The sequence below is a fragment of the Argopecten irradians genome, chromosome 8 (assembly GCF_041381155.1).
Source record: "Argopecten irradians isolate NY chromosome 8, Ai_NY, whole genome shotgun sequence".
NCBI lineage: Eukaryota > Metazoa > Mollusca > Bivalvia > Pectinida > Pectinidae > Argopecten > Argopecten irradians.
The window spans coordinates 7,564,068-7,591,132 of NC_091141.1; the positions used below are offsets into that span (position 1 = coordinate 7,564,068).

The 27,065-nt window shown below is 34.5% G+C and overlaps 2 protein-coding genes across 3 annotated transcripts; both read right to left on the reverse strand.

Moving 5' to 3' along the window:
- Positions 1-14: 14 nt before the first annotated feature.
- On the reverse strand, positions 15-15,712 carry LOC138329242 (potassium channel subfamily T member 1-like). Of its 2 annotated transcripts, none has more exons than XM_069276077.1 (18): positions 15,542-15,712; positions 14,505-14,568; positions 13,698-13,806; positions 13,207-13,315; positions 12,036-12,185; positions 10,661-10,830; positions 8,802-8,985; positions 8,375-8,480; positions 6,236-6,408; positions 5,915-5,998; positions 5,289-5,393; positions 4,822-4,933; positions 4,585-4,689; positions 3,981-4,064; positions 3,286-3,393; positions 2,957-3,062; positions 2,135-2,219; positions 15-655 (listed from the first exon to the last, which is right to left on the reverse strand). In XM_069276077.1, exons 1-18 carry the CDS (start codon positions 15,631-15,633, stop codon positions 562-564), a joined length of 2,040 nt encoding a protein of 679 aa, XP_069132178.1. In that variant the 5' UTR covers positions 15,634-15,712; the 3' UTR covers positions 15-561. The 2 variants fall into 2 exon arrangements, with proteins under 2 accessions (XP_069132178.1, XP_069132179.1); XM_069276078.1 differs by having other exon boundaries at positions 5,927-5,998; positions 15,542-15,707.
- Positions 15,713-15,823: 111 nt separating this feature from the next.
- LOC138328941 (uncharacterized) lies at positions 15,824-24,901 on the reverse strand. Its single transcript, XM_069275650.1, has 8 exons — positions 23,542-24,901; positions 22,754-22,936; positions 22,337-22,479; positions 20,789-20,897; positions 20,220-20,300; positions 19,670-19,761; positions 16,832-17,018; positions 15,824-16,586 (listed from the first exon to the last, which is right to left on the reverse strand). Exons 1-8 carry the CDS (start codon positions 24,883-24,885, stop codon positions 16,359-16,361), a joined length of 2,367 nt encoding a protein of 788 aa, XP_069131751.1. The 5' UTR covers positions 24,886-24,901; the 3' UTR covers positions 15,824-16,358.
- Between the last annotated feature and the right edge of the window lie 2,164 nt (positions 24,902-27,065).

Below are 27,065 nucleotides of genomic sequence, written 5' to 3' on the forward strand. Positions count from 1 at the left end.
CTATGCGCAACATGGAAGCAGCTTATTATGTTTATTACATTTGTACATATTTTACACATTAATTCAAACGCCTATATATGTGGAAGTAGAGTCTCATGGATTTACTTAATTCACATTTTAGGGCACGGATAAGTTTTTTTTCTGCATATATACATAAAAATATATACATAGGGCCTTAAATGAGTGCTCAATTCATATTGCGAGACGAGTTTCATAAAATCTCATATGAGATTAACACAAATTTAAGATATTTTTATTTAAAAGAATTTCAACTTGAAAATGTGCTACAAAAATCCAACAGAAGCATCTATTTTGTCCCGCAGTCCTCGCAATTTTCCTGACGTCACATTATTATCTCTATCATGACGTCACAATATATGTCCTGCCCGACACATCCAATGGAAATCGTTCTAGGTAATGTAACACTGGTAACATATGTGAAAATATTACACTGGCGAAATCACCAGATGTCAGACGGGTAATGTAATGATATATAAGCAATCATACAATATGTCTATGCTTTTTCTGTCCACGTATGCTGATTTCCTTCGCCACAGATGTTTAGACATGGGCCCATTTGTTCTGATCCCTAGTTGCTGTAGTATCTGTAGATGTATGGAGATGGTCTATGGAATTTCCAGGCCGAACAACATATCTATAAATAATCAAGGCAGTATTTCTGAATTCCGAAAAAACATAAAATAATCGATTGTTAGAATATACGAAGGGTGTATTGTCACAGAGTCACCGCAGAATACTGTAAATAGCTTATTTCACTGTTACCAAATGTCTAAGAATATAAACACTTTTAAAATCAAATTGGCAAAACATTCTAAATATCCACGTTAGCATTGATACAAACGTTTTGCTTATAACGGATATAAATGTTGTAAAAAATTGATATAAAATCGATAACTAGTTTGGTTTCAAACGTAATTAGAATGCTACATTGTACTTTAGTCCGTCTCATGCAAAGCTTATTTACTCCTCATAGGTAATTATATATATATAAATATAGGTCCATGCATGTTCATGTTTGCTATCTAGGGAATACTAACTACTTTTTCAACTATAATCTCATTTATAATAAATTCTTTATCCAAATCCTTTTTTCCGTCTTTAAATGACGATGTAATTATGGGGTACCGATTTCTACGATTTTTCAACCTTTTATCTGCTTGATATTTTCCGAAATTTGCTGTTCGTTCACCCCGTCGTACTGACAAGTCCCAAAGCGACCTCTTGAGTGCTACAATGTCGGAATTGGTTTGGTAATACACTGAAGGACACACTATGTCCTCATTCTAGTACATTTAAGCATTGAAGTCACTATTTTATAATTTCATCGGGGTATGAAAGAAATTGTGTTTGCAAACTGTGTGAATCTCACTAAAGTTTGCAAACAAAATTTATTTCATACCCCGATGAAATTAAAAAAAATTGTGACTTCAATGCTTATAATTAATTTTCCAGGCTCACTATTTTATAATTTCATCGGGGTATGAAAGAAATTGTGTTTGCAAACTGTGTGAATCTCACTAAAGTTTGCAAACAAAATTTATTTCATACCCCGATGAAATTAAAAAAAATTGTGACTTCAATGCTTATAATTAATTTTCCAGGCTACTTTATAAAGTGAAATACGTATACACGTTCGATTCGATTGATTTTTTCCAAGGGATTATTTTTGCAAACTCAATACGCGACGTAAATGTTTCTATTGTGACGTCACGATAACGCCGGAATCGCGGATTTTTTTCATCGTGGAATGCAAAAACTGAATAGGCAAAAAAAACCAAAGAAAAATTAATTATATTCTAAATATATCTTCTATTTAACCGCAGTTTCAAAATACTTTTTAATTTTGTTTTGTGTACGGAACTTCATCATTTTGTATGAAGTATTGACTGTTCATAATTTATTTAAGTATTATTTCTTTGACATAAGCGACTTCCTCATCCATTTTCTCCCTTCCCTATCCTTGTTTGATATCTATATCATATTGTGAGAAACACATGTACCTGTGAAGGTTGTATCCGAACTTCATAATTACAAGGTTTTTTTTTCTTTCTGAAAGTTCATGTATATATATATATATATGTTTATGACAGTAGGTCTTACGTTGCATACTTACGCAATGTCGCCGGTAGTAAGTTTGATGTCTGGGGTTGGATTCAATATAACGAACGACGAACATCCATTACGGTTCCATCCAGTGGCTAAAACACGTAATAAAACGTATTCTTATATATAACAATTTTTCATTTGTTATGAAACTAAATGAAAACCTTGTCGAGTTTTGGAATGACCACACATCCTTTAAGGAACTCTCCTTATTACAGAATAACAACAAACAGATGGTTTAATAATTCAACGTCAACATTTGTCGCAAAAAATAGCGAAGGCTGGAATTTAATCACAATGTCTAGAATCCTGACGTCTTGCCATTGTTTACATTAAGTCGTTATATGGCATTCAATACTTGTGACATGCAAAACCATTACATGTGTGAAGGCATTAGACATCAGGCGAATACCAAGTTACACCATAAGTAAAATTTAAATATATTTAAAAAAAATACACAGATAAATATTCTCAAATAAATTAATGGATTTCACAGGTTATCTTGATATAAAAAGATAAAAAAAATATCCAATAAAATATAATATTACTGATAATCGAAATCCTCTTTCGCACGGTGAAATTAATCGACAGTTATGTATGACAGAGTAAGGTGTGTGTGCTGCTCGGTATCTTTGTAAGTTTACCCAGAGAGGTAGAAAGATAAAATTAACAAGACTTTTTATCTCAACGAAATAAAATAAAATCTATATTCGATGGGTTGTGCGGGTTTTAGTGGGGGCAAAAACCTTCAACAATGACCTTCAAAACCAACAGGATGTAAAATAAAATTAAACAAAAACTAAATAGCTTGCTAAGCTTTACGATTACTTACTGCATGTATCCGTATCTATGTCCGATATTTTGTGTCTACTTTTGATATGGCCAGTCATCTTTGAACTGCTTCTGAATTCATGTAAATGCTCTGTTAAATCGTCTTTCTGCAGAAAATAATAAGAAAACGAAAACCTAACCAAACTGCGGCGAGGAAAACCTTTTTTTCTTCTTGAAAGATTATTTATTTTAAAAAAAAACAGCAAAGATGTGCTATTCTATGGAATATCGGATTTTATAGATATGAAACATATTTTGCGATATAAAGTCATCAGAAAGCCTTTGAAATAAATTTGGGATTAGAAATGAAATCGTGCCAATTAGGATTACCTCAGCTATCCTCGTCTTATAAAGGCCAATAGGAATACTTCCAGATATGGACGCAAGGCCATTATACAGTTCTCCGTAAGTTGTATATCCCATTCCATCGACAGAGATCTACAACGAAAGAAAACAAAATATTGAGATGTATTCAGTCATACATTTGTGTAATGGTTTCTCGCCTTATCAATGTTTTATCATTATTTACGCGGTTCATTGCTGTATAATTAAACGTAATGCTACATTTGGTCGTCCATAATTATATAGATAGAATTTATCTTTTGAACAAATAATCCTTTCACTTTAGGTATCTATTGAGTAAGTATAAAACAAAGAAAAAAATAATAATATGAAAAAGAAAATTTAGAAGCAGCCTTGGCTTGTGAATTTTTAAGATTTTGCTTTATTTTCTCATTAAACACTTAATGGTGAAATAGTATACTGCTTGTAAGATGTCAACGGCTTTGACTGTCAAGGTTTTGTGTTTAGATAACAAATACGAATTACGAACAAAGTTTACAAATTGGCCCGAAAGGAAACATATTTGTTTCATCATTTGAATTTGGACATAAATAATTTAATGAATTACATACACACATTTGAATCAGCTGAGAGGAAATAATTTCTTACAATGTGTGATGTCACAAATTAATGCATTTAACATATCAACTGTGTTGGGACAAAGGCATTTGCTCCTTACTTACACTTGAGAGATAACCATCGTTGTTGTTAGCCTCAATGCCAACTAACAGTCGTATCAAGGTGAGCATGGAAGGTCTAACAAATGTCTACAAAAGAGACAAGGGACAAAAATGGCATTTGATATATTTTTATGCGTCATCGATCAGCATTTATAGTAAAATATACGGTTATAGCGAATCTCTAGGGACCTCCAAACGTATTTTGCTATAGACGTATTTTACTGTATATACATGTACTAATATTAATATTCCACACTTCGCTCTAGGTATACGTGTATGTTACGATGGGAACAGAAAAAACAATTCGTTTTTTTCTCAATAAAACATGTATATAACAATATATTTCCCTTTCGCTGAAGGGCTCTCACACCATGCTCCATATTTAATTATTCTAATTTTAAATACACTTACATCTCTCTCTAAAATGGTATTTCCATAATGGGATGTTAAACTTATCAAAACAAACCAATACTCATTAATTAAAAGTTTTACTATATCATGTTCCTAAACGCATCTTTACCTGTATTATACGTAAAGATTATGTTATCCATAGTTTAAGAATTGTTTAGGTAATAATTCTTTTGTGTAATGCTATCTATCCATATACCTGATAGAGTAGGGTATCCAGCATAGAGATACTGAACACATTCCCAGCAGCAAAGTCCTGTCGGAACAGATGTGGTAATGTCGAACTCATCTTTTCCTTCAGCATCTACAAAAATATCCGCAAAATAATTTGTAACAATAATCTTTTTAATCAAGACAATTTTCTCTTTTTTTATTTCGTCCAAAAGTGATATAAGCTATATTGAATACACAATACATTAATGGTCAAAGTGTTTACCCTTTCCAGTTTGCTCATTGCCAGATCTTTTCCGTCAGGCACATTAGAATAGGTGAATCGTAGGTTAGAAGCTTGAGTTAATTCAAATACAACATGGACGTGCGGGAAACGGCTGCAAGACAAAACGGATTCTTGTTGAATACTGTAATCTATACTATGAAGGATACATTTCCACTAACACATCGGAATAGTCCAATGTTTTATTATGTCTCGTTTTCGACTTACCAAATCAAATTTAATCACGATGATTCGAACACGGTTCAATAGATAACATTTTCATTTTTCCCATTGCAAATCGATTGATCATTTTTCTTTTCAAACTTCAATAAAGCAATATTAACACCCTTAAAATAAAATCCTGATACAAATTCTAATGAGTTTTATGGTGTGTTGTTTGGTTTGTTTCTTTTTTGTTACTTTCTGGCCTCTGGTCAATAATAAAGAGATACTTTAGATGTGTTTCTGACTTCTGGATTGTTCGTACAGCAAACACTGTGTCCGAGTCCGAGGGCTGGCTTGCCACTATTAAGTGTGTAGCTTCATTAATACCTGCCTTGGTTAGGTCATCAACACTGCAAGCAAGGTTTGATATATCAAACAAGGCTGCTGAATAAATTAAGATGTCAATAATTTAAAACATATAGCTGTATATATATTAACATCATGACCGTAGCAATGGTTCAGAACAAGACACTCAAACTTCATAAGTATAATGTATTTTATAATTCTTCTAGTTGGCAATACCACAGTAGAATGAGCAAAGATATAATAGGCACAATCGAAACATAATGATGATATAATTAAATTTTCTATATGTTTTCATATTAAATTCTGTTTGATCGATTCATTTTCTTCATACTCATATCATTTATATGAAGAACAAAATCTGAAAATGGCGTTACGTATTAAATCTCTTGGAAAATCAATGGACATACCCACGCTATTGTTAGATTATATTAACCAAACCTTCTAAAGGAAGAAGAAAAAAGGAAGCAGACAACTGTCAAATATTGAAATAAAAGCATTCCTTTGGTTCGAAATAATGAAATTTAATCAAAAATACCTAAATGAAACATGTTAGTATTATACGGACACTGAATCAAACCTGGTAATACTTCCTTCCATCCAGAATACATCTGGGAAATGCGCTATTGTCTCTAGAAACACGTAACCAGGCCTGTAACAAAAAATATAACTTGATCATCACTCACACGTCCGCAGATGGCGACGGATCTGCTTAATAACATTTTGGGGCTCAGATTACCAATCTCATCTTATTTTGAGCTACATACAAAGACGATTGGTTGTTATTTGATTCTGTCCATTTGTGTTCTTTATAGACATGGTTGACAGTTAGATACCATATAGTTATACAGAACATTTACACCAGTCTTGGTTTGCCAGGTTTACTTACCGTTTTCTCAGAAGTACCACAATTGGTCGCAGCTGACTGCTCTCAATATTGTATGACCGTAGAGGGATTATGAAGTTGGTTATACCCGCACCCTCTTCATCAACTGCTAGTATAATCATTTGATGTCCAATACGCTCATGACGCGTGTTTTTGCCTGGAAAGTGATCACAAGCCTGCAACATACAATGCAATTTATTTATTGGCAAAATATATATATTAATAGTCATGCAAACGTAATACGTAGGGTATAACGCAGTTATGCAATGCAAATCAATTATGGAAGTTTGTAACGTTGATATGTTGATATATTGAATATGATGACGTGTTTTGAAACTATAAAAGTAAAACACGTTTACAATAAACCTCTGGGGATGAACGAAATAATTTCGTTATAAACATGATATACAAATTATATATGTTATTTGAGTTTGGTATTGGATATGTTGACGTTGTCTGGTGTCTGTTCCATGAAGTGGACATGCTGCTGGTGACGGCTGTTCTATGTAGTGGATATGATGCTGATGGCTGTTCTATGGTATTTGCCATGAGTTCAATGAATTTTCCTGGTGGTTGTTCTATGGTATTTTCCTGGTGGTTGTTCTATGGTTTTTGTCATGAGTTCTATGAATTTGCCTTGTGGTTGTTCTATCAATTTGTATTTAAAGGGACATGAATAAATTCAAATAACTGAAATAATTTGTTCTGTATGCTTAGATATGGTTTTCAAATGTTCATTGCATATTTTATTACAATGTTTGGTTATATAAAACGACAGAAAAACGCGGGGAATTCCTACCTCAAAAATGATAAAAATAGACCGTCATATTCTATATTGGGAACATAAAACGAAAGCTGGTCGAAAGCGAGGTAATGCTGAACAACAAACTGACATGACAAGGAATATTAGTTTTCCGCATTATAAGATTATTTTCTAATTGACGATGGTTGAAAATTAAAGTTTAAGCCATATGTTATAAAATTGTTGTATTTATAGCGTAACAATGATAAGTCAAACGTCAAACGAGACTTTTCATTCGACAGGGCACCGTGAAGGGAGGACTTATTGCATATATGTACATCACGCAAGTATAAAGTGGGGAGTTGCTCCCGTCTCTCGCATTTCAGCGATCCATTTATATTTACCTACTTTCCCAATCGCGCACGTTACTGACTCTTGACTTACACTGTTTTCTATCAGAATTCGTTTGTGTTCGCTTCACCCACGTTTTTGACCCACCATTTTGTTTAAATATGTGCAGTGCATTGTGGGAGGTCACTAAAATTCAACACTACTATACTATCGTTACAAAATTCGACCAGGCCGGTTCAAAATGCAGAAAGATGGAATTTCCATTATAATTATTTTATTCGACACATTTGCACAATAACTGATATATATTACTTAGTAAGGTATCTGACACGTCGTAAATATGTATTTTACTCAAATATACATGGTTTATTTAGGTTCATGTCCCTTTAAAAAACTTACTTTATTTGGACATGATGACGTTGTTAATTTTGCTAGCTGTTTACCTGACACTATATTGCTTTCAGGTAGGGTACAGTGTTCTTTGTGCTTTAAAATAAAGTTTTGTGTTGGTATTTATTGATAGGTCACAGACATAGCATTGTAGCAATTCATGTTGCCATTGAAAATGTATCGAACATTAGGACAAAGCACTGTCGGCTGGTTGGTTGGTAGGGTTTAATGTCTTATAAAGAGTCAGATCGTTCAGGGACGCCTCCCTTGTATGCGGTGTGCTAGGGGAGGCTGCGGTATATTTGTGTTGGGTCTCTTTATACATATTTTATATAATAGAATATATAACTGCACGGATATACTATCTAAACACTATCTCACTATGCGCGAGAAAACCTTCATGTTGGACTCATTTGTATCAGGGCTACATTTCAATGTTCTGAAGACTTGAAGTGTTCCTTGAAATGTTCTATTTTGATTCCCTATAAAATACCATCTTTTACAAGTGAATCTAGGTAAAAGGGTCGATAACTTTTTATCTAGCATAGAATGTTCACCTCAAATATATATTCAAACCAAACACAATACAACGATGTTGATCACGACTATTGTTTTAGACCGAATGTGCTATTTTCGATGTCAGTGGCCTCGGTACTTACCTGATTCCACGTTAGGCAACACTGTGAACGCCTAAGTCTGGTCACGTGACACTGTATGGGGGATGGGTCATCACGTGAAGAGCGAGGAGGAGTGCCCATTATCACCCTTTGATTAAAATAAGAAACATGTACTTCAATTTACATTTCTTTTTTATATTTTGATCAGCAAACAGTATGTTACCGTACCCAAACATATATATAACAAAGCTCATAAATACAATGGAAGTATTTTAAAGGTCGAGAACGAAGGTCATTTATCAATATGACAGCACATATGTCTAAAACATTTATAAAGACATTACAGGAATGTAAAAAAAATCTGCTTTGAAATAAAGTTATTTTAATGTTTACCTAAATCAATAAGGAAAGCTGCTGGTACAAGCAAGGATATAAACGATCCGCAGACGATAGTATCATACTGACTTACCCTGACAACCCGCCATCCCCGGGTTCAGATTGATGGTCATACCCCTGATCTTCCCAGGGAGAAGAAACAATCCTAGCTCCAGTATTTCCGGGATCCAAGCTTCCGAGTTCACGTCTCCGGATTTCCCGCACCCTTACCTCAGTCTTCTCAAGCGGTATGTTGTTGTTATCGTCCGCAGTGTAATCTAATATTTTTACAACAAATGCACAAGTCATGCAGTATATATCTTACTTCGTAATGATCCATATTATAGGACTCTTTCATAAGTGGATATGAAGAATAGGGATATTCTACCCAAGGGTCATAAAACGAGGATAGAATATTCCTAACCTTCATATCCACATATGAAAGCGTATTTTTCTCTCATCTATCAGCATTTTATAACAAATATACAATTATGTCACCCTGACAACTTCAAGTCAATTCCTCATACATGGAAATTGCATAATATCTTAACACGAATCCCGTTAATTGTGTTCTTTTTAGTAAAACACCATAGTTTCTGAAAATAACACATAAAACATTTTGCTGAAATTTAGTAATTATGTTGAAGCAGTGACGTCAGAAGGTTGTAGTGCATGGTTAGCCATGTAATACAACCTCAGCCGACATGTAATAAACCAGTATTGTGACCAATTGCAACGTATGAGAGTTTTTTTTAATTTATTATTATTATTTACTTGTCTGTTTGTTTTTTTGTTTTATATTTTTTTGTGTTAAAAATACGTGGACCCACAATTGCGATAACTTGTGCAACGTCACTACAATGTTTACACCAACATACCGAGACTAGCTCCCTCTCTATAGGAAATCAAACATACCGAGACTAGCTCCCTCTCTATAGGAAATCAAACATACCGAGACTAGCTCCCTCTCTATAGGAAATCAAACATACCGAGACTAGCTCCCTCTCTATAGGAAATCAACCATACCGAGACTAGCTCCCTCTCTATAGGAAATCAACCATACCGAGACTAGTTCCCTCTCTATAGGAAATCAACCATACCGAGACTAGTTCCCTCTCTATAGGAAATCAACCATACTGAGACTAGCTCCCTCTCTATAGGAAATCAAACATACCGAGACTAGCTCCCTCTCTATAAGAAATCAACCATACCGAGACTAGTTCCCTCTCTATAGGAAATCAACCATACCGAGACTAGCTCCCTCTCTATAGGAAATCAACCATACCGAGACTAGCTCCCTCTCTATAGGAAAAATCAACCATACCGAGACTAGCTCCCTCTCTATAAGAAATCAACCATACCGAGACTAGCTCCCTCTCTATAGGAAATCAACCATACCGAGACTAGCTCCCTCTCTATAGGAAATCAACCATACCGAGACTAGCTCCCTCTCTATAAGAAATCAACCATACCGAGACTAGCTCCCTCTCTATAGGAAATCAACCATACCGAGACTAGTTCCCTCTCTATAGGAAATCAACCATACCGAGACTAGCTCTCTCTCTATAAGAAATCAACCATACCGAGACTAGCTCCCTCTCTATAAGAAATCAACCATACCGAGACTAGCTCCCTCTCTATAGGAAATCAACCATACCGAGACTAGCTCCCTCTCTATAGGAAATCAACCATACCGAGACTAGCTCCCTCTCTATAAGAAATCAACCATACCGAGACTAGCTCCCTCTCTATAAGAAATCAACCATACCGAGACTAGCTCCCTCTCTATAGGAAATCAACCATACCGAGACTAGCTCTCTCTCTATAAGAAATCAACCATACCGAGACTAGCTCCCTCTCTATAAGAAATCAACCATACCGAGACTAGCTCCCTCTCTATAGGAAATCAAACATACCGAGACTAGCTCTCTCTCTATAAGGAATCAACCATACCGAGACTAGCTCCCTCTCTATAAGAAATCAACCCAGCTGCCATATACTTGTCCGGGACATCAGAGATATAAAACAAAGTGTGATGATCTCGCAGTTTGTAGTCTGGGCCCGGGTTCAGGATTATCCGGGAAGTTGTTGTATCCTGCACCGCTAACAAACACACACCATACCTGTATAAGTAGAACATTCCAATCTTATACCTTAGTCATCATTTACATGATTATTTCATTAAAGCAAAATGTCCAGTCCTACGAACCATTTTTTGTCTGCTATACATGCATAATGTGTTACTGTAAGCAGTGAAATGCAAGTATTTTACAATGTTTACCACAAGTATATTACAATGTTTACCACAATTATTTTACAATGTTTACCACAAGTATTGTACAATGTTTACCACAAGTATTTTACAATGTTTACCACAAGTATTTTTCAATGTTTACCACAAGTATTTTACAATGTATTTCATAGTAGATATACCAGAATAGCTGGTCTATAAAATAGTCCTCAGAATGCTCATTTGGCTAGGCAGTACACTCATATGTTGCAATCGAACTACTAAAAATCACTTTATTTTCAAAGGAGCTCAAACACAACTAATTTCTTAGAATTTAAAATAAAATATATGAATGCACAATTGTCAATATTGTTCGTTAATTAAATGCTTAAAGGGATTTAATATATACACATTTCAGAACTATAATGTCAGATAAAACCAACTATTGTATAATATTATATTCTGTCTTGTTTGTAGAATATATATTAATAATCTTTAAACTCATCCTCAATACTCAAAGAGTTACTATCACTATCGTTATGTCCGCCGCTGGAATGTTCGAAGCATAACTTAAAGCAGCTCAGAAGAAGAAAAAACCTGACCAATCACAGGTCTGCAGAGATCTAGAATTTTTTTTAACATTACAGAGTTAGCGGCGCCCAACTCCAAAGCCACACATTTAAGTCTATTTATTCAATCTTTTGATGTACATCAAAGAACCTAGCTATCTTATTTATCTCTGATATTGCACAAAAGCCTTCATTTTTGCTATGAAATCTTCTAGGGGAGGGGATATGACGAGAGTGATAGTAACCCTTGGAATATCAAAGATGCTATAAACCAGGAGAGTGTTGACTAGCATGCGCCTTCTAAGATGGATATGTTGGAATTTATGACCTGTATCTCCTGGACTGTATGCATGGTTGTATGTCAATAAAAAGGGATTTTGCATTACCCCAGCCTCAAATAGAAATGAATGATATAGAGATTATAATAGTTTTTTTCCTCTTTTTAAATTGTATCTATAAGCGACAATTGCAAGGATAAAGGATTTTAAATGCTAAATAAATAGAAAGTATTAGCACGTCTTCGTTTTACCTTTTATGGGCATCAGCTGAGGCAAGGGTGAAGCTCCAGCCTCTGTATTGCCGGAACACGTGACTTTGGTTTAGTTGTATGTTATACAGGGAATGCCTGGACTGCCTACTATACAGTTGTAGCAAGGGGTCCATTCCAGTGGTAACAGCTCTAGGTGGACATAGTTTGTATTAATTAGTAGGTCATACGAGCAGCAACTGATTTGTACCGGTTTGTCCCCCTCTAGAAATGCCAAACCATTCCCCTGTACCGAATGTACTATGCACTTACGTTTGCATTACGATCTATGAAAGTTAATTCCCGTACCCAATGACAAAATGAAACAAAGGGGAGTATCTCTGATAGACCAGAATGTTATATTTGTTTAAAATACAAATATCCTCAAAGGACTGAAACAAAACTTTGCAAAAAATAAGGTCCAGTTTTATGACTAATAAATAGTTTAATCTTACCTCTGAAAAATAACTGTTGATGTTTTAAAGTTTAAACCTCCTCTCTACGTCCCCACCCTCACCACATGTCCCCCTCTGTAATCCCATCCCATTCATAAAATACTTTGCCTAAGTCTATAATAGTATGCAAATATAAAGGTTAATGCAATACAATACGATACATGACATTTTTCTTTGGTTTATTAATAATAACACCCGAAGAACATTATTTTTGCATAACTGATCTTTTACAAAATCATTTCATATTCTAGCCGTCATGATATTTTCTTTTAGAATTGGTATCTAAAGTATTATGAAATTTTATCTTTCACAAGACAACATAAAGTACATGTAATTTATTTCTCCTTATAATACGTGTTCATGCAATTGTGTTAACTATATTAGGTTGTATTTTAACAATGCAGTACAATACAGATATAAAGCTCGCGCAGCAGTTTGCCGAATTCCAATACGGTTATTTTTATTCGGCCTTTGGATAAAGCAGTCGACTGAATTTCCCGTACCCGAAAATAAGCTCGAGCAGTTATAATATTTTGGCCACCGCTCGGCGTATCATGAAAAACAAATCATTTTCATATTTTCATCGCAGTAGTGGTTGGGCGAGGTTTTCCGATTGATTAAGGATAAAGAATGACGTAAATATAGCAGTATTAATCACTGATAGTTGATTAATACTTGGAATGACGTAAACAAACACAGGAAATATTAATTAATCTTACTCGGCAGTTGTGGAATTTACCAGCAGGATAATTAATGTTGACAGCCCAGGATGGAGACAGTTGTTTGCTAAAATGGCGAACTTCATTTCCTCACCACAGATCACGGAGTCTATAAATAGATATTACCTTTCTGATTAAGCCATCATACACAAACATTAATACCCATTGATGGAAATTGTTATCATATATCAGTATTTGTCATTATATAAATTATTTGCCTTATGCATTTGCTTCACAAAGGATGTAGATCATTTATGCAAAAAAATCAATAAATAAATAAATACGCGCCCGTTATGATCTATCGGAATTACTTTGAATTCGTTGAACTACGTTTGTAGTGGGACGAAGTCCAAAGCGTATACGTATATCAGAATGAACACGACAGGCATTGTTAATGCATACAAACGAATAAAATAGTAACAAAAGAAAATCTTATGATAGTGGCGAATAGTTTTACACATGTACTAGAATTTCAAAAATGAAAATATTACCTTCATTATACACGTGGATTTTATTTTCCTCTTTGTATATCTGTACATAAAGTTGACAGTGCCGAGCGAAATCCTTGACCGCCAAGTACTGCATCAGAATCAATTGATCCTACAAGTTATACCACACATTATACAATCATACTTGAGACAAGCGAACTTTGGTTTGATTGGACAGAACCTGACGTGTGAATACCAAAACTCCCTCCCCCCCCCCATCCTCTTTCTTTTTTTTATTTTATGCTTTCTTTTTTTTATTTTATGCGTCATACTAATTTACAAATAATTGATTATGATATGTTGTAGTTTAAAAGAAGAAAAGGTTGTGTGAAATTGTTTCTGAAATTGGCATACAAATTTGGGATTTTTGTTATGTAACTATTTGTTAATTTTTGAGCTTTTGTTTAAAAACAATGTACCTTCGAAAGGTTTACAGCAGAAAACAACTTGGTATAGCTAAAAATGTCGTCGTACGAGCTATGTAACTGATAAGTTTGACGTAAAAAAGTGAAAGGTCGCCTTTCTACTAAACGGAAGAAGCACATATATTCATAATGGACCCTAAACAAGCCATTTCCTCCAACAGAAGTTTTATTTTAGTAAAATAATAACAAAAATAATGATAATGCCGTTTCTTTCTTGTGCTATATGCGTACCTTCGGTTATAGCGCATGATAACTACATTTTGACATGTTTGATAGTACTTATCAACTCTAACCCTGCTGTATAAGGAAAATCATAACTAAAATACATAATGTAGTTGAAAAAACCCAAGTAACTCTAGCTATGACGTCTGACAAGGTTATTTACAGTTTGTTGTCGGTTTCCACACGTTGTTTGTGAGAGGAAAAAGCATGCATCTGCCTCCCATAATCTGAAACAAATAGATCAACTGGATGATTGATATATGTTTCTTCTAACCAGAAATCCTAAAAGTAAAATGAAATAAAAATACCGATATAGTTATGTATATGTTACCAGGAACTCGTAAAATGTATCACTTGGCAGCTATATCTATTTGTAACGAAAATCAAAACATTTCAATCATAGATTATCTATAAAATATTACGGAAGAGCATTAATTATACACTTATATATGAAATTATACACTTATACATGAAAAAAACTACATTTATGGTATATGTTTTTGAATACATATAAACAATTATCATCGGATAAATAAGTGTATTTCTTCCAGAATAGGCGGTGTTATGCAACACTCTGGACACTTAATGAACACTGCAGCTGTTGATTAACAATTTGTTTATACCACACGTTGTTATAATGCAAGTTCAAATCAATCTCATTGAAATTCACCTCAAGTAGCTATAGGGAATGATGCTTTTTGATGCCATGTTGCACTGCCCAATTGAGTCTATGGAATAACAATAAGGGTGAATGAACGTAAATTCTGTATTCGAATAAATGTATTTTCTATCACCCTGACTGATAGCTTTATTAACGTCATTTATATTATTAATATATTGTTTATCTCTTTAACTGGACAAATATCACTAATTCAAGTACCACGTGATACCCGATAACGTTTGTGCGGGACTATTGTTTCTATTGATGATGGAATGACGTCAAAAGATGATATTCCACACTTACGTCATTTCAGCGGGAATATTACAAAGAATATGGTTCCATCACCACTGGAGAAACTAGTCCTGCACAAACTTTTATCGGATATCACGTGGTACGTGAATTAGTCCTATGGTTCCAGAGATGTATAAACGTTGACTTATTTGGAAGAGATGTCGAGGTAGCCTCATACAAAACGAGTATATCGGATACCTGTGATGATATGGATCCATTGTAAGGCAGGCTGTGAACACTAAACCTACCTACACCTCTCTAGGTCAGTATCATTGAGGGCTGATCCCCTGATATATACGACTCGGTGTGCCCATTTTGGATCCTCGAGGATAATCCGCATATTTATGTCCTTTTCTTCGGTGCTTAACAGCACAACAGTGTGATACTCAAAATATAAAACAGTAAAATTAATAGAGATAACTGTGTGATACTCAATAACAAATGACACAGACAAAAATTAAAATACCGAAGCATGAACCTAAAATCTGAACAGAAAAATCACTGGAAAAACTATGTGATGCTTAAAAACAAATGACACAAGAATGTAAGTGAAAAAAAAAACTACAACAAAATAACAAAAAAATGTGTGATAATAAAACAAAAGAATGACATAAATAGATATTATGTGTGATAATCAATACATAAACATACAATTAGCAGACACAAGGTGTGAGACATTACAGTTAGTATTATATATTTACATTTTCACTGCAGTCCAACAATATAACCTTACTAACCGCAGTTGGCAGTCATATAGACTATGGAATTCAATCGCTCATTATGACGTCATTATCATTGTGACGTCACAATTGTCGTGCCAGCGATCACGGAAAACGGCTATTCAAATGCCTGTTCCATCCTTGACGATAACGCATAATTAATTCATGATACATGTAGATGCAAAATCCCTTGGTAGTTCAATATAAAATTGTAACCAAATGTAAATAAAAATTCAACATGAACGCACTTCATGGAATTTAAATCTGACATTTATCGTGGCTATGAATGCCAATTTTCATAGTGGCTATGAATGCCACATGAAAAACGTTCAATGCTTAAATTAACTCATACATGTACATCAGTCATTATTATGTGATGAAGGTGAGTAGGTGCCGTGATGTCACGTACCTCGTGTAATAGATCGGCATAGAACTCAATGAGGAAGTTCAACACACTTTCTACAGTTAAACACGTGGTACATAAGACCACGTGATGTTTTCCATGGGCTTCTCTTTTACTGTATTCACCGCCGGTCGCCCTCATGATGTTGAGAGCTGACGTAACGCCTTCTACCTGGAATGATGTTGAATACAAGGAAAAAGTATTTGAAAATTTCAACTTCATATATACTTGGTTTGGCTTGAAAATCAAAACCTTTAAGTGATGTAAGAAACATAATTTCAAAATCCAAGACAATTAATTGTTAAACGTCATTAAATGATATTTTATAGGCAATACGGTGTATTCTGAAGACATTATTTGGAAGAGATATTTCTCCGTTACCAGAGTTTTCATTCCGTTTTAGAAGTAAACAATACCTGTCTGGGAATAAAAGCGAATGCCAGGCCAATCATAAACGTCATGAATAACTGTCCAAGCCAGGTATCTGGAGAGATGTCCCCGTATCCGACTGTGCTGAAGGTGACCACCACAAAGTAGAAAGATTCAAACATGGACAGCTCGGCCCCACTGCTGCCTCTTTGTATGTGTTGTATACCGCACATTCTGGGGCAACAACAAAAAAGGGATTTATAAATGGCAAAACTTGGAGAAAAAATTAACAGATATTCTATAAAAGACTGTTGAAACCAAGCATTTTGAGTGTCATGAATGACGTATTAATACCACTCATTTTAGAGAAACATGAACGATTTATCAAATACCAAACATCTACTGTACACGTCTAGCCTATACATTCTGGAGAGACATGAATTTTCTATTACAACTGAACAGCCTAGAAAATATGAAGGATATATAAAAAATGAGATTGTAAACACGAAGAAGTTATATTTATACTATGCCAAACATTTCATGTCACTATTTTGACTCCATAGGGTATGAACAAATTGATTAAAAACTGAGTGAATAAGATTCTCACAAACGTTTGTAAAGTGTTTTTCCATCACCCGATGAATACGTCGTTTCCGGAATACAACATTCAGTCAGTTTAGTCATGTGACTTTCATCACCACGTGACTTTATTTAGGGCACATTTGAAACAAAATGGCGGCATATGTAATGATTGATCACGGGTGGAAAATTACATATCATGACAGAATACTTAGAATTAATTGTCAAAACATATTGTATCAAATATAATCTAAATATGTGCGAAAATTCAATTTAGACACTTCACAAGGAAACGACATGTAAGTTACAGCATCAAATGGAGCTGTCGCATAGCAGTTGGAAATCAACGGTGTCTGACGTCTCACTCACAAATATTTCATAGCTTACCTGGGTATTTTTTTTTCCAAAAATCAATAACAAATATGAAAAACAAAACATAACAATCTATCTTAGTTCCATTATTTAGCAAGTTTTACCGACAGTGACCTTTTCTCGGACATTGGTATTCTCTACCTATAAGTGTCACCGCCATGACGGAAAAATGTGACCTAGATTTTTCGCGGTCACATGACTAAATCAACGTTTTCTACCTCCTACCCAGAAGAGTTCCTTGTATCCCGGAATCGGCGTATTAGAATTAAACAATGACACCAATACTTGTAATTAATTTTTCATTCGTTTTTTTCCATAGGATTCAATTGAATCATCGTACACTGCATATAGTCGGTTATTTTCGTAGGGAGGATATCCTTGCGATTCCCCGGGCCATTGTTATAATCGCAAAAATTTGATCCGCAAAACATTGAGAAATGGTTTAGTCATAAATACCCTTAATGCCTTATCACACAAAAATTCAAATCGCTGAAATTTAATTCCGTCGATATAGATCAAATCGTAAAAATCACCGGCTATACAAAAGGTCTTTTTTATATTTTCCTTTATCAATTTAGAATGTCAATGTCGCTATTGTGACGTAACGATAAAGTCAGTTCACGTCGTCTCGGATTTTTGTTCATTTAAGCATTGATGTCAATATTTTCTAACTTCATGGGGCTTTGAACCAAATTTCGTTTGCAAACTGTGTGAATCCGCTTGGCAGATTCTCACGAAAATTTGCAAATAAAATTTATATTATAACCCAAAAAAGTTTAAAAACAGTTACATCGATTCTTATAATTATTTCTACTTGATACAAACACAAAATACGTTTAAACGTATGATTCCATTGATTTTCCAATGGGCTATTTTTTTTCTAAATCAATACGCAACGTCGACGTCACTATTGTGACGTCATGAAAACGTTCGGTTTCCGCGTAGCGGATTCTCACAAAAGTTTGCAAACATTTCTTTTTTTCATAACCCGATAAAATTAAAAAATAGTGACATCAATACTTATAATTAATTTTATACTCTATTTGATAAAATGAAGTGTGTTTAAATGTAACATTATAGTGGTTTTTCAAGGGATTTTTTTTCCAAATCAATACGCAACGTCAATGTCTCTATTGTGACGTCACGATAACGTCGGGTTTTCGCACCATTCTCGGATTTTTTTTCATAGTGGCATGCAAAAAAAATATAGGCCAATCAGAAAGCCAGATTTGGTATGAAAACAAAGAAAAATTAATTATCATAGTATATGAACACATAAACATAAAGAACGTGTTGCATATCATGAATCAATAGATATATAAGGAAATATGTCCAACTTTACCGTCATTACGTAGACGGAAAACCAGAAGTGCCCGTATATACTTTTGTTCTTATGCCTTTACAAAGTTTTATTATTGTTTTCGAATAAAACGAATATTCGAAACCTCGCCATTATCAAGACGATGCAATAAAACAAATGACGGCGGGAAATCAATCCATTTAAAATTACTGAAATCGTACATGAAAACAATATTTCATTCTTTCAAAAAATCTGAAAAATTAATTAAGCAAAGATCACGAAAAAACCCATCAGCAATCTTTTGTGAGACTCCGGAGCAGTCATATACGGTGCCAATTAAAATAGTGGCTTCAATTCTTCTCATCAAATCTTTTTAGCGTGAAGATGCAGTAGCCAGTAGCCAGTATTACTTTCCGGATATGTCTGGTTTTGTATTACGATAATGTCTATTTTTGTAATACATTTTCTATTCTTTTTCAGTGTAGATGCAGTAGCCAGTAGCCAGTAACTCTTTTTATTCGGTAATAAACACATTCTTATACATTTTTGCAATGAAACTAAAGTTACTTTACATGTATAAAGCATATCTCAATATAAAAAATGAGTTTGTACATATATATAAACTTTTACTCACGTGGTAAATATAAGTGATGCCAGTGTGACCAATAAGAGAATCAGCTGATGGGTTACAGTCTGGTAACGTTGTCTGGTAAGGAAAACGTCATTCTATAGATTAAAAAGAAACACGCTTGTTACTACAGATGTAAATTATTTTAAACTTTGTTCTGTAAAAAAATGAGAAAGATGGACTATTTCCAAAAATATTTTTGATGGTTGTTATTTCACTGGATATTAATGCTATAGCCTCTCGGACGTAATTGATATCATAGAGAAAAAAACATTGACTGAACCAAATTATCCACAGTTCAATCATTCTTTTTTCAAATTTACGGGGATTCATGAACACAAACTTCTCTATTCCGAACCATAGCTGTTACAGGATATCAAGGAAAGAAATGGACTTTGCACATCGTCCGTATTACTTTCTTGGTAACTGTGTAAAGTAAGTTACTTTTGTAACAAGAAAAATACCAAATCGTCTGCTTCTGTTTTTGATGGAGAAAAAAACCCATTTGTCAGCGGTAATGCATTTTTAAATGATACTGGAATAGCTAATGACTTACCAGTAGGTTGTTGATATCACGGCGGAACAACCAACAGGCAAGAAAACCAGGTAGAAAAAGCTCTCTTAGGGCTGGCACAATCTGGTCAAAACGAATGGAACCAAATCATAATTGTGAGTTGTAAACCACATTTTTTTTATTTCCATGCCGTGAATAATTCCATTTTAACTGTCTTTCAGGCAAAAAGCATCACTATGGTGCAATGTTACCTTAAAATTTTGAAATCGTGATTGATTGTTTTGAAAGGAAATGATCAAAATCATAGTTTAATATCAAAACGTATTTTTAGACACTGTTAATGTATAAAAACGACACATACCGTGAGAATATAAGGTACTGTACATATCCAATCTAAGAGTAGGCTCTTCATACGACAAAACCTATCGCGGACACGGGCGGGTTCCCCTGTCGAAAAGTAGTAAAAACCGATTAGACGCCTAAAACTACTTGATCGTTCCGACATTCCGGTTTGTTTTTACTGATATTCTATATTTGTACCTACTCTCTCAATTATGAATATTTACGTTGGTGCTACATGCCAAGAAAGTACAATCCGATCGAGATTTTACCTGAGGAGTGACGTACAAGGCGATGGTAGTCCTGAGGAAACACAAGGACGACAGGGCAATCTGGAGGATCCACAGAGGGAAAGGTCGTCTGATCCATACCAAAACGTACCTACACGGTAATATAAGTAACACTAGTACTTGTATGATCAATATATCTCAGCAGTAAAATAACATTATGATCTCTCCGTCAGTACTGCCGGACTGAAACAAAGGGAGGTAACATTCATAACACCCGTACTTGTATGGTATAAGTAATATATACCCATGTCGTAAATACAAAAAATTGTTGTTGTAGGATAATAAAGCAAAACATAAAGAGACAAAAGAGACCAGAACCTCGCATGAAATTTGACCTGAATTTCATGTCGAGAAATTTTAATCTGAAATTGACTTTAAATTGACAAGAATTTCTCGTCAATTTCAGGTGAATTTAGGTAAGAAAATCTAGGTTATGAAATATTTTCTAGGTATCTATACATTAACATAATAATACATACATGTTGTACCTGAAGCAAAACATTTAATAAAATGTTAAAAAGATACTGTATTTGTCTTATTTCCATTCATTAATATCATAATCTAACACTGAATCATTCAAATAATCTCTCCAATAAAGTGATCATAATTAAGTGTTACTCTGCATATCTATGCATTATATGAGTTTCTTGATTTTCCACTCTGCACTAATAGATTATTTCTGTACTGTTTTCATCAGTAGAGAAAAGATAAAGAAATATATTGGGCCCTTGTAAGTTTAAGTTGATTGAACTCACTTAATTGCCTTGCCCACTTAAAAACTTTTTTTCATACGCCCAATACATATATTTGCATTACCCCCTGTATAAACACAAATAACTAAACTGAAATCATATAATTAAAACAGCCCTAGGTGTAAAATTTTCTCGATATTGATAGTTTAGTGGGCTACATATAAGAGAGGTCATACCAGGCTTCGCACATACATATCTTCACTGGCAGGGGTCACTGGACGGAGTCACTGGTAGGGTCCAAAGGTCACAGCAGGGTGACGGTACCTAGGGTTGATATCTAATCGACACTCCTGACAGGGAACTCTTTTGTCAGGAAGGGATCATACCTGAAAACAATAAATATTTAAGTAGAACCTAGAAGGAACATCGATATATATATTTCTTACTAATATATGGTGACTAGTGAGCACTGGTAATGTATGATTTGTAAAATGTTGTGTAGCTGGATTACTGTTTAGATCATGGAGATTTTCCATGAGCCTTCCTAGTATGAATAGCTACCTTGTTGATCAAATAAAAGAAAGAGAACTTTTATAGATTAGAAGGATAACATTTGACAAACAATCGTTATCATAGTAGATTCAAGGAAAGAAATATTTTAGGAAAAACAATGATGTATTTTTCGTATAAATGTATGCATGACTGGCTGTAAATCAACATCAGTTGTGTTATAACTTTATGCTGTATGATCTGCCTAAATGTATGTTTACAGCAATGTGATATCTATCTGAGGTTATAAGCTTACAGCAAGGCTGTATCTATACATGATCAAACTGACCAGAAATTGACAGCAAGGTTATGTCCGACTGTTACATTTGGTGAAGATTGGACCTCATGCCACCAGAAACTTGGCATGAACAGGACGTCACCTTCCCTCAATGTGCAGTTTAGTGGCATAGCTGAGGCAAACTGTGGAAATTTCTAAAAAGAGGTACATACGTACAACTAGTCATATTTCAGAAAATCTATTATGTCTAAATCATCAAAGATATATATACACAATTTGTAAAACAAATACTTGTACATATGGACATTTGTCTGCTTTTGTATTAACAGAAAATTACTATGCATGCAAGCATGGAATGAATCATTGATTTCTTGTCTGGAAATCCCATTCAATATAACAAATACTAAACAAAGCATTGCATGAGGATTGCAGAAATTCAAAACTTTATGATTATATCTTATAATTTACCTGAAAGTCTGGTTTCAGGATATCGACAGGTGACATAACCATGGATGTACTGTCAACTAATGAGCTGCGTCGGAATTCTTTTGTTGTTTTGTTGTATGAAAAAATAGCTTCTGCAATATGGGCCTCATATAGATTTTCATTTTGGTGTGGCTCAAAGAGGATCACTTGCTTTTGCCCATGAATCTGTCAAAATAAATGTTAAGTTTAATAAGTTTATGGTGATAACATCAATTGATGTAATATCAAATTACACACAAAATGGTTCAATTCCTTAATCAGACTTTGAAATACATGAGCATTAACTCCAATGAGTCAATATCACATACAATATATTATTATTAGCAATTTATTGCATGATATTGATTAAAATAATTAAAATATAATTATTGTGTAGACACCTTAAAGTGAACAGTCGGGCAAGGATGGCTAAAGTCAGTAAAAATGGTGTGAATGTATCCATTATACTTTCTTATGAAATGAAAAAAATAAAATATCTCGTCAAAATCTGTCTGCGTACGAATAAATTAATTTAAAGTATGGAAATTCTAAAACGTCCTCCCGGCTCACTATGTCCGTGGTTATTTCAACTTTTCTTTACTTTAATGGTCAGAACTGGGAAACTAAGCAGAACTTTACCGTCGTATTAATATGCGAGAACTTTTGGCAGGCCAATGAACGCATTTAGACTGGTTTTCTTTGCCCGACTATTCACTTTAAGTTACATTAACATCATGTACTTAAAAACCATGACGACAGATATGTAAATGAAATAGATTTAACCATTTTACCTGACAAAGAAAATTATCATACGGATCAAAGTGAAGTTTCCCCAAAGTATTCCCATCACTGAGCCATATGTTAAGATGGTCCAATCGATGTCTCCCAGGAGCTATAAATGGCATTTCTATTATATCCTCTTCTAATTCTGGCAGGTGTTCAGGAATTGATGAATATTCTAAATATGCTGATACATTTTTCAACTCTCCCCTGGTAACATTTTCAATCATGTCCACAAAATCTGAAAACTTCAATCCTAGTGATGCTGGTCTTACAACCACTAGTTCGGGATGTGGAAGCTGCAATTTTACCTCAGGGGGGATAGAGAAAGTGTTAAAATTTTCCCAGAGTTCTGCTTTTTCTACTCCTTCAAATTCTCCTCCTGGTGTTAACTTAACATAAATATCATGATTGCCAAATTCTTTCTTGAAATACTCATTTGTCCATTTCTGAAAAGCGGGCCAAGATTTTGTTATATTTTCTATAATAACTGGTTTTGATAGTTTTATGTAGTTATGAAAAAAATGCTCAACAGATGGTTTACTTATTCTCTCACATTGTGGTATAGATTCATCATTTCCAAAACCATGTTTTTTACATGACAAACTTTCATCTGGACTATGACCTGTTTGACATACTCCATTTTCTTCATTACTTTCTTTATTTTCATCATTTGTTTTTAAATCATGTAACATTTCTGTAGAGGTTATTTCTTGTTCTCCATCTTCCATATTCAGTATACCAACATAAGGATCATCCAAGCCCAACAGTTTCCTCATTGTGTTATCTGAAATCTGTGATACAGAAAAAAGCGTATTTAGAATTTCTTTTCTGTGAAGACCTTCTATACTCAGTCCCCCACTCGCAGAAATATACGTATTGCACTTGTTGTTTATAAAATCAGTCAGACTGGCATGGCTTACAAATCCAGAATAAAGGCTGGGACTCAGAGATGATGGACTTTTTCTCATAAGCAAACAAGTCCTATCCGGTATTCTTCTTTCAAAAATAATTATTTCTGCTTGACCTGAATGTGAAGTAAATTGTACTGATATTTCCTGACCACTCGGCCATATAAATGGTGTCACTTCAATTAATCCGAATCGCGTGCGTGGTTCATCAATGAATGTTTTGGTTGCCAGATCATTGAAGACAGCTGACGTGTCCATGCTAGCAAACTCCGTCAATAAGACTAAACACGCGTTGTCAACAGACGATAAAATATCAGAAGGGTTAAACATGTCGTGGCAACTCACAGACGACACCACAATGATGTTGATCAAAGCAATCAACAATAAGCAGCAAACTTCTGGTTTGTTGTATTGATACCGGTGTCGTTTCGTGGAGGCCGCCATCTTGATAAAAGGGACGTAACTCTTAATGAAAACTTTGAAAACAAGAAAAAATACTCGGGACTTTCCGGCTACCATCGGAATTTGGACAGATAATGCAAGGAAATCTGTTTAAATATGCAAACAAGATTTTATATAAACATACTGTATATATATATATTTCCATTTTACTTGGCATGCAAACTAGTAGTCCGCTAAACCTGCCTAGGCTTCTTTATGTTTTTTGCCTAATTTATATTAGGAAAAAAAAACTAATAAATATAGGAAACTACATACACATGTATAGCAGTACAGTAGCTCTGCAAATTGTATGAAATTAATCCGATAACGCTCGTTATGGTAGATTAATAATTGCAAGTACGTACAATGTACATGTAGATGAGAATAGCCCAAACCATGTATTAAATGTCTTATGTACATGTAGATGAGAATAGCCCAAACCATGTATTAAATGTCTTATGTACATGTAGATGAGAATAGCCCAATCCATGTATTAAATGTACCTGTAGTGGTGTGTTGTTTCTAGTGATTTTGTTAACAAAAGGTACAATGAACATTTTGTTTGTACATTTCCCGCCGATAATCGAAATTAAAACTGAAAATAAATCTTGATTATTGAAATATCAAAACTACGAAGCGGAGAAGGTCGAAAAAAACTCAATGAATCAAGAATTTTGAAAATGTCATGATGTTTTTTCTTCTTTTCTAAACAATATTCAACCTTATAAAGCACAGTGTGTATATTCACTGTATTGCATATCAAAAGCCAAGGACAGCAACTCTGTCGGTACATGTATATTTTGCCCCCAGTGAAAACATCGGATATGAAAAAAAAATGTTGCTGTTTTGTGGGGTTTTTTTTTCTTTCTTTTTTTAGGAAAGGTACGGACATTGGTAATGTTGAGCAATGGTTTCTGACTAAATGTACGTTACTGCAACTGGAATTTAATTCTGTCTTCGTGTAAAGCGGGGTGTAACGTGAGGTATACACCAGTGGCGTAGGAAGATACAACGTAATGGGGAGGCAATTAGGTCCTCAATATTTCGTAACACCCCCCTCGCGCGCTCCGCACCCACAGGAGATAATTGATATACTTTTTTTTCATGTATCATTACATATAATCCTTGTACAAATTTATAGACAGTGGCTTCGCTAACAGGAAATTAATAATTAGCGTGCGAGTTTTGGGGGATATCCACTAGAAAAATATTACTATTTAGAAAGGCTGAGATGGATTTTACAATGTATTCGGCACGAAATATTTGGTGTTTTGGGGGTCCGGTTGTCTCCCCCTGGAAAAAAAATACGATTTAGAATAGCTAAGATGAGTTTTACGATGCATTTTGTTGAATTTGCGAGCGACGAAGGCGCGAGATTTTGGTGTTTGGGGGGTCTGAGGATCATCTCCCGGGGAAAAAATAACGATTTAGAAAGGCCAAGATGAATTTTGTAAAGTATTCTGATGAATTTGCGAGCACAGAAGGCATCAGATTTTGTTGTTTGGGAGGTCCTGGGTTCTCCCCCAGGAAAACAATTTACGATTTAGAATGGCTGAGATGAGTTTTACAATGCATTTTGTTGAATTTGCGAGCGCCGTTGGCGCGAGATGTTGGTTTTTGTGGGGGCCGAGGGTCTCCCCTACGATTTTGTATTTTGATGATTTTTAAGCGTTCTTAACACGGTAATTTTTCGATTTAAAGTTACCTGCATTTAGAAATGGTTATTGTGATTGTCGTCTTGCCATTATGCAACCCAGCTCGCAATTACTCAAAAAATAACGAATTGATTGTCTTGCTAAGACATATAAACAAATCAATCTTTTAAGAAGCATTTTTTGAAAAAGTATAATCCCTTGATGGACATTTTAGTCTAGTTCGTGTGTATTGAATTTTTCTGTATTAAAGGTTGGAACATTACGTGTTGAACGTTTTACGAAACGCACCGCGCAGCGGAAAATTTCCTAAAATAAATACAAAAATGTGCAGGAGGACTCTTTTTTTCTTTCAAATATGCATTTTTAGAACATTTCACTCTGCGAAAATGGGAGGGGGGGCGCAAAAAGACATGTTTGCCCCCCCCCCCCCCCGCTTCCTACGGAGAATTGGATGGGACAGGCACGATTAACATGATAAGCATTATAATGGTCTTTATCTTCTTATATAGATATGAAAAAAAAAGAAAA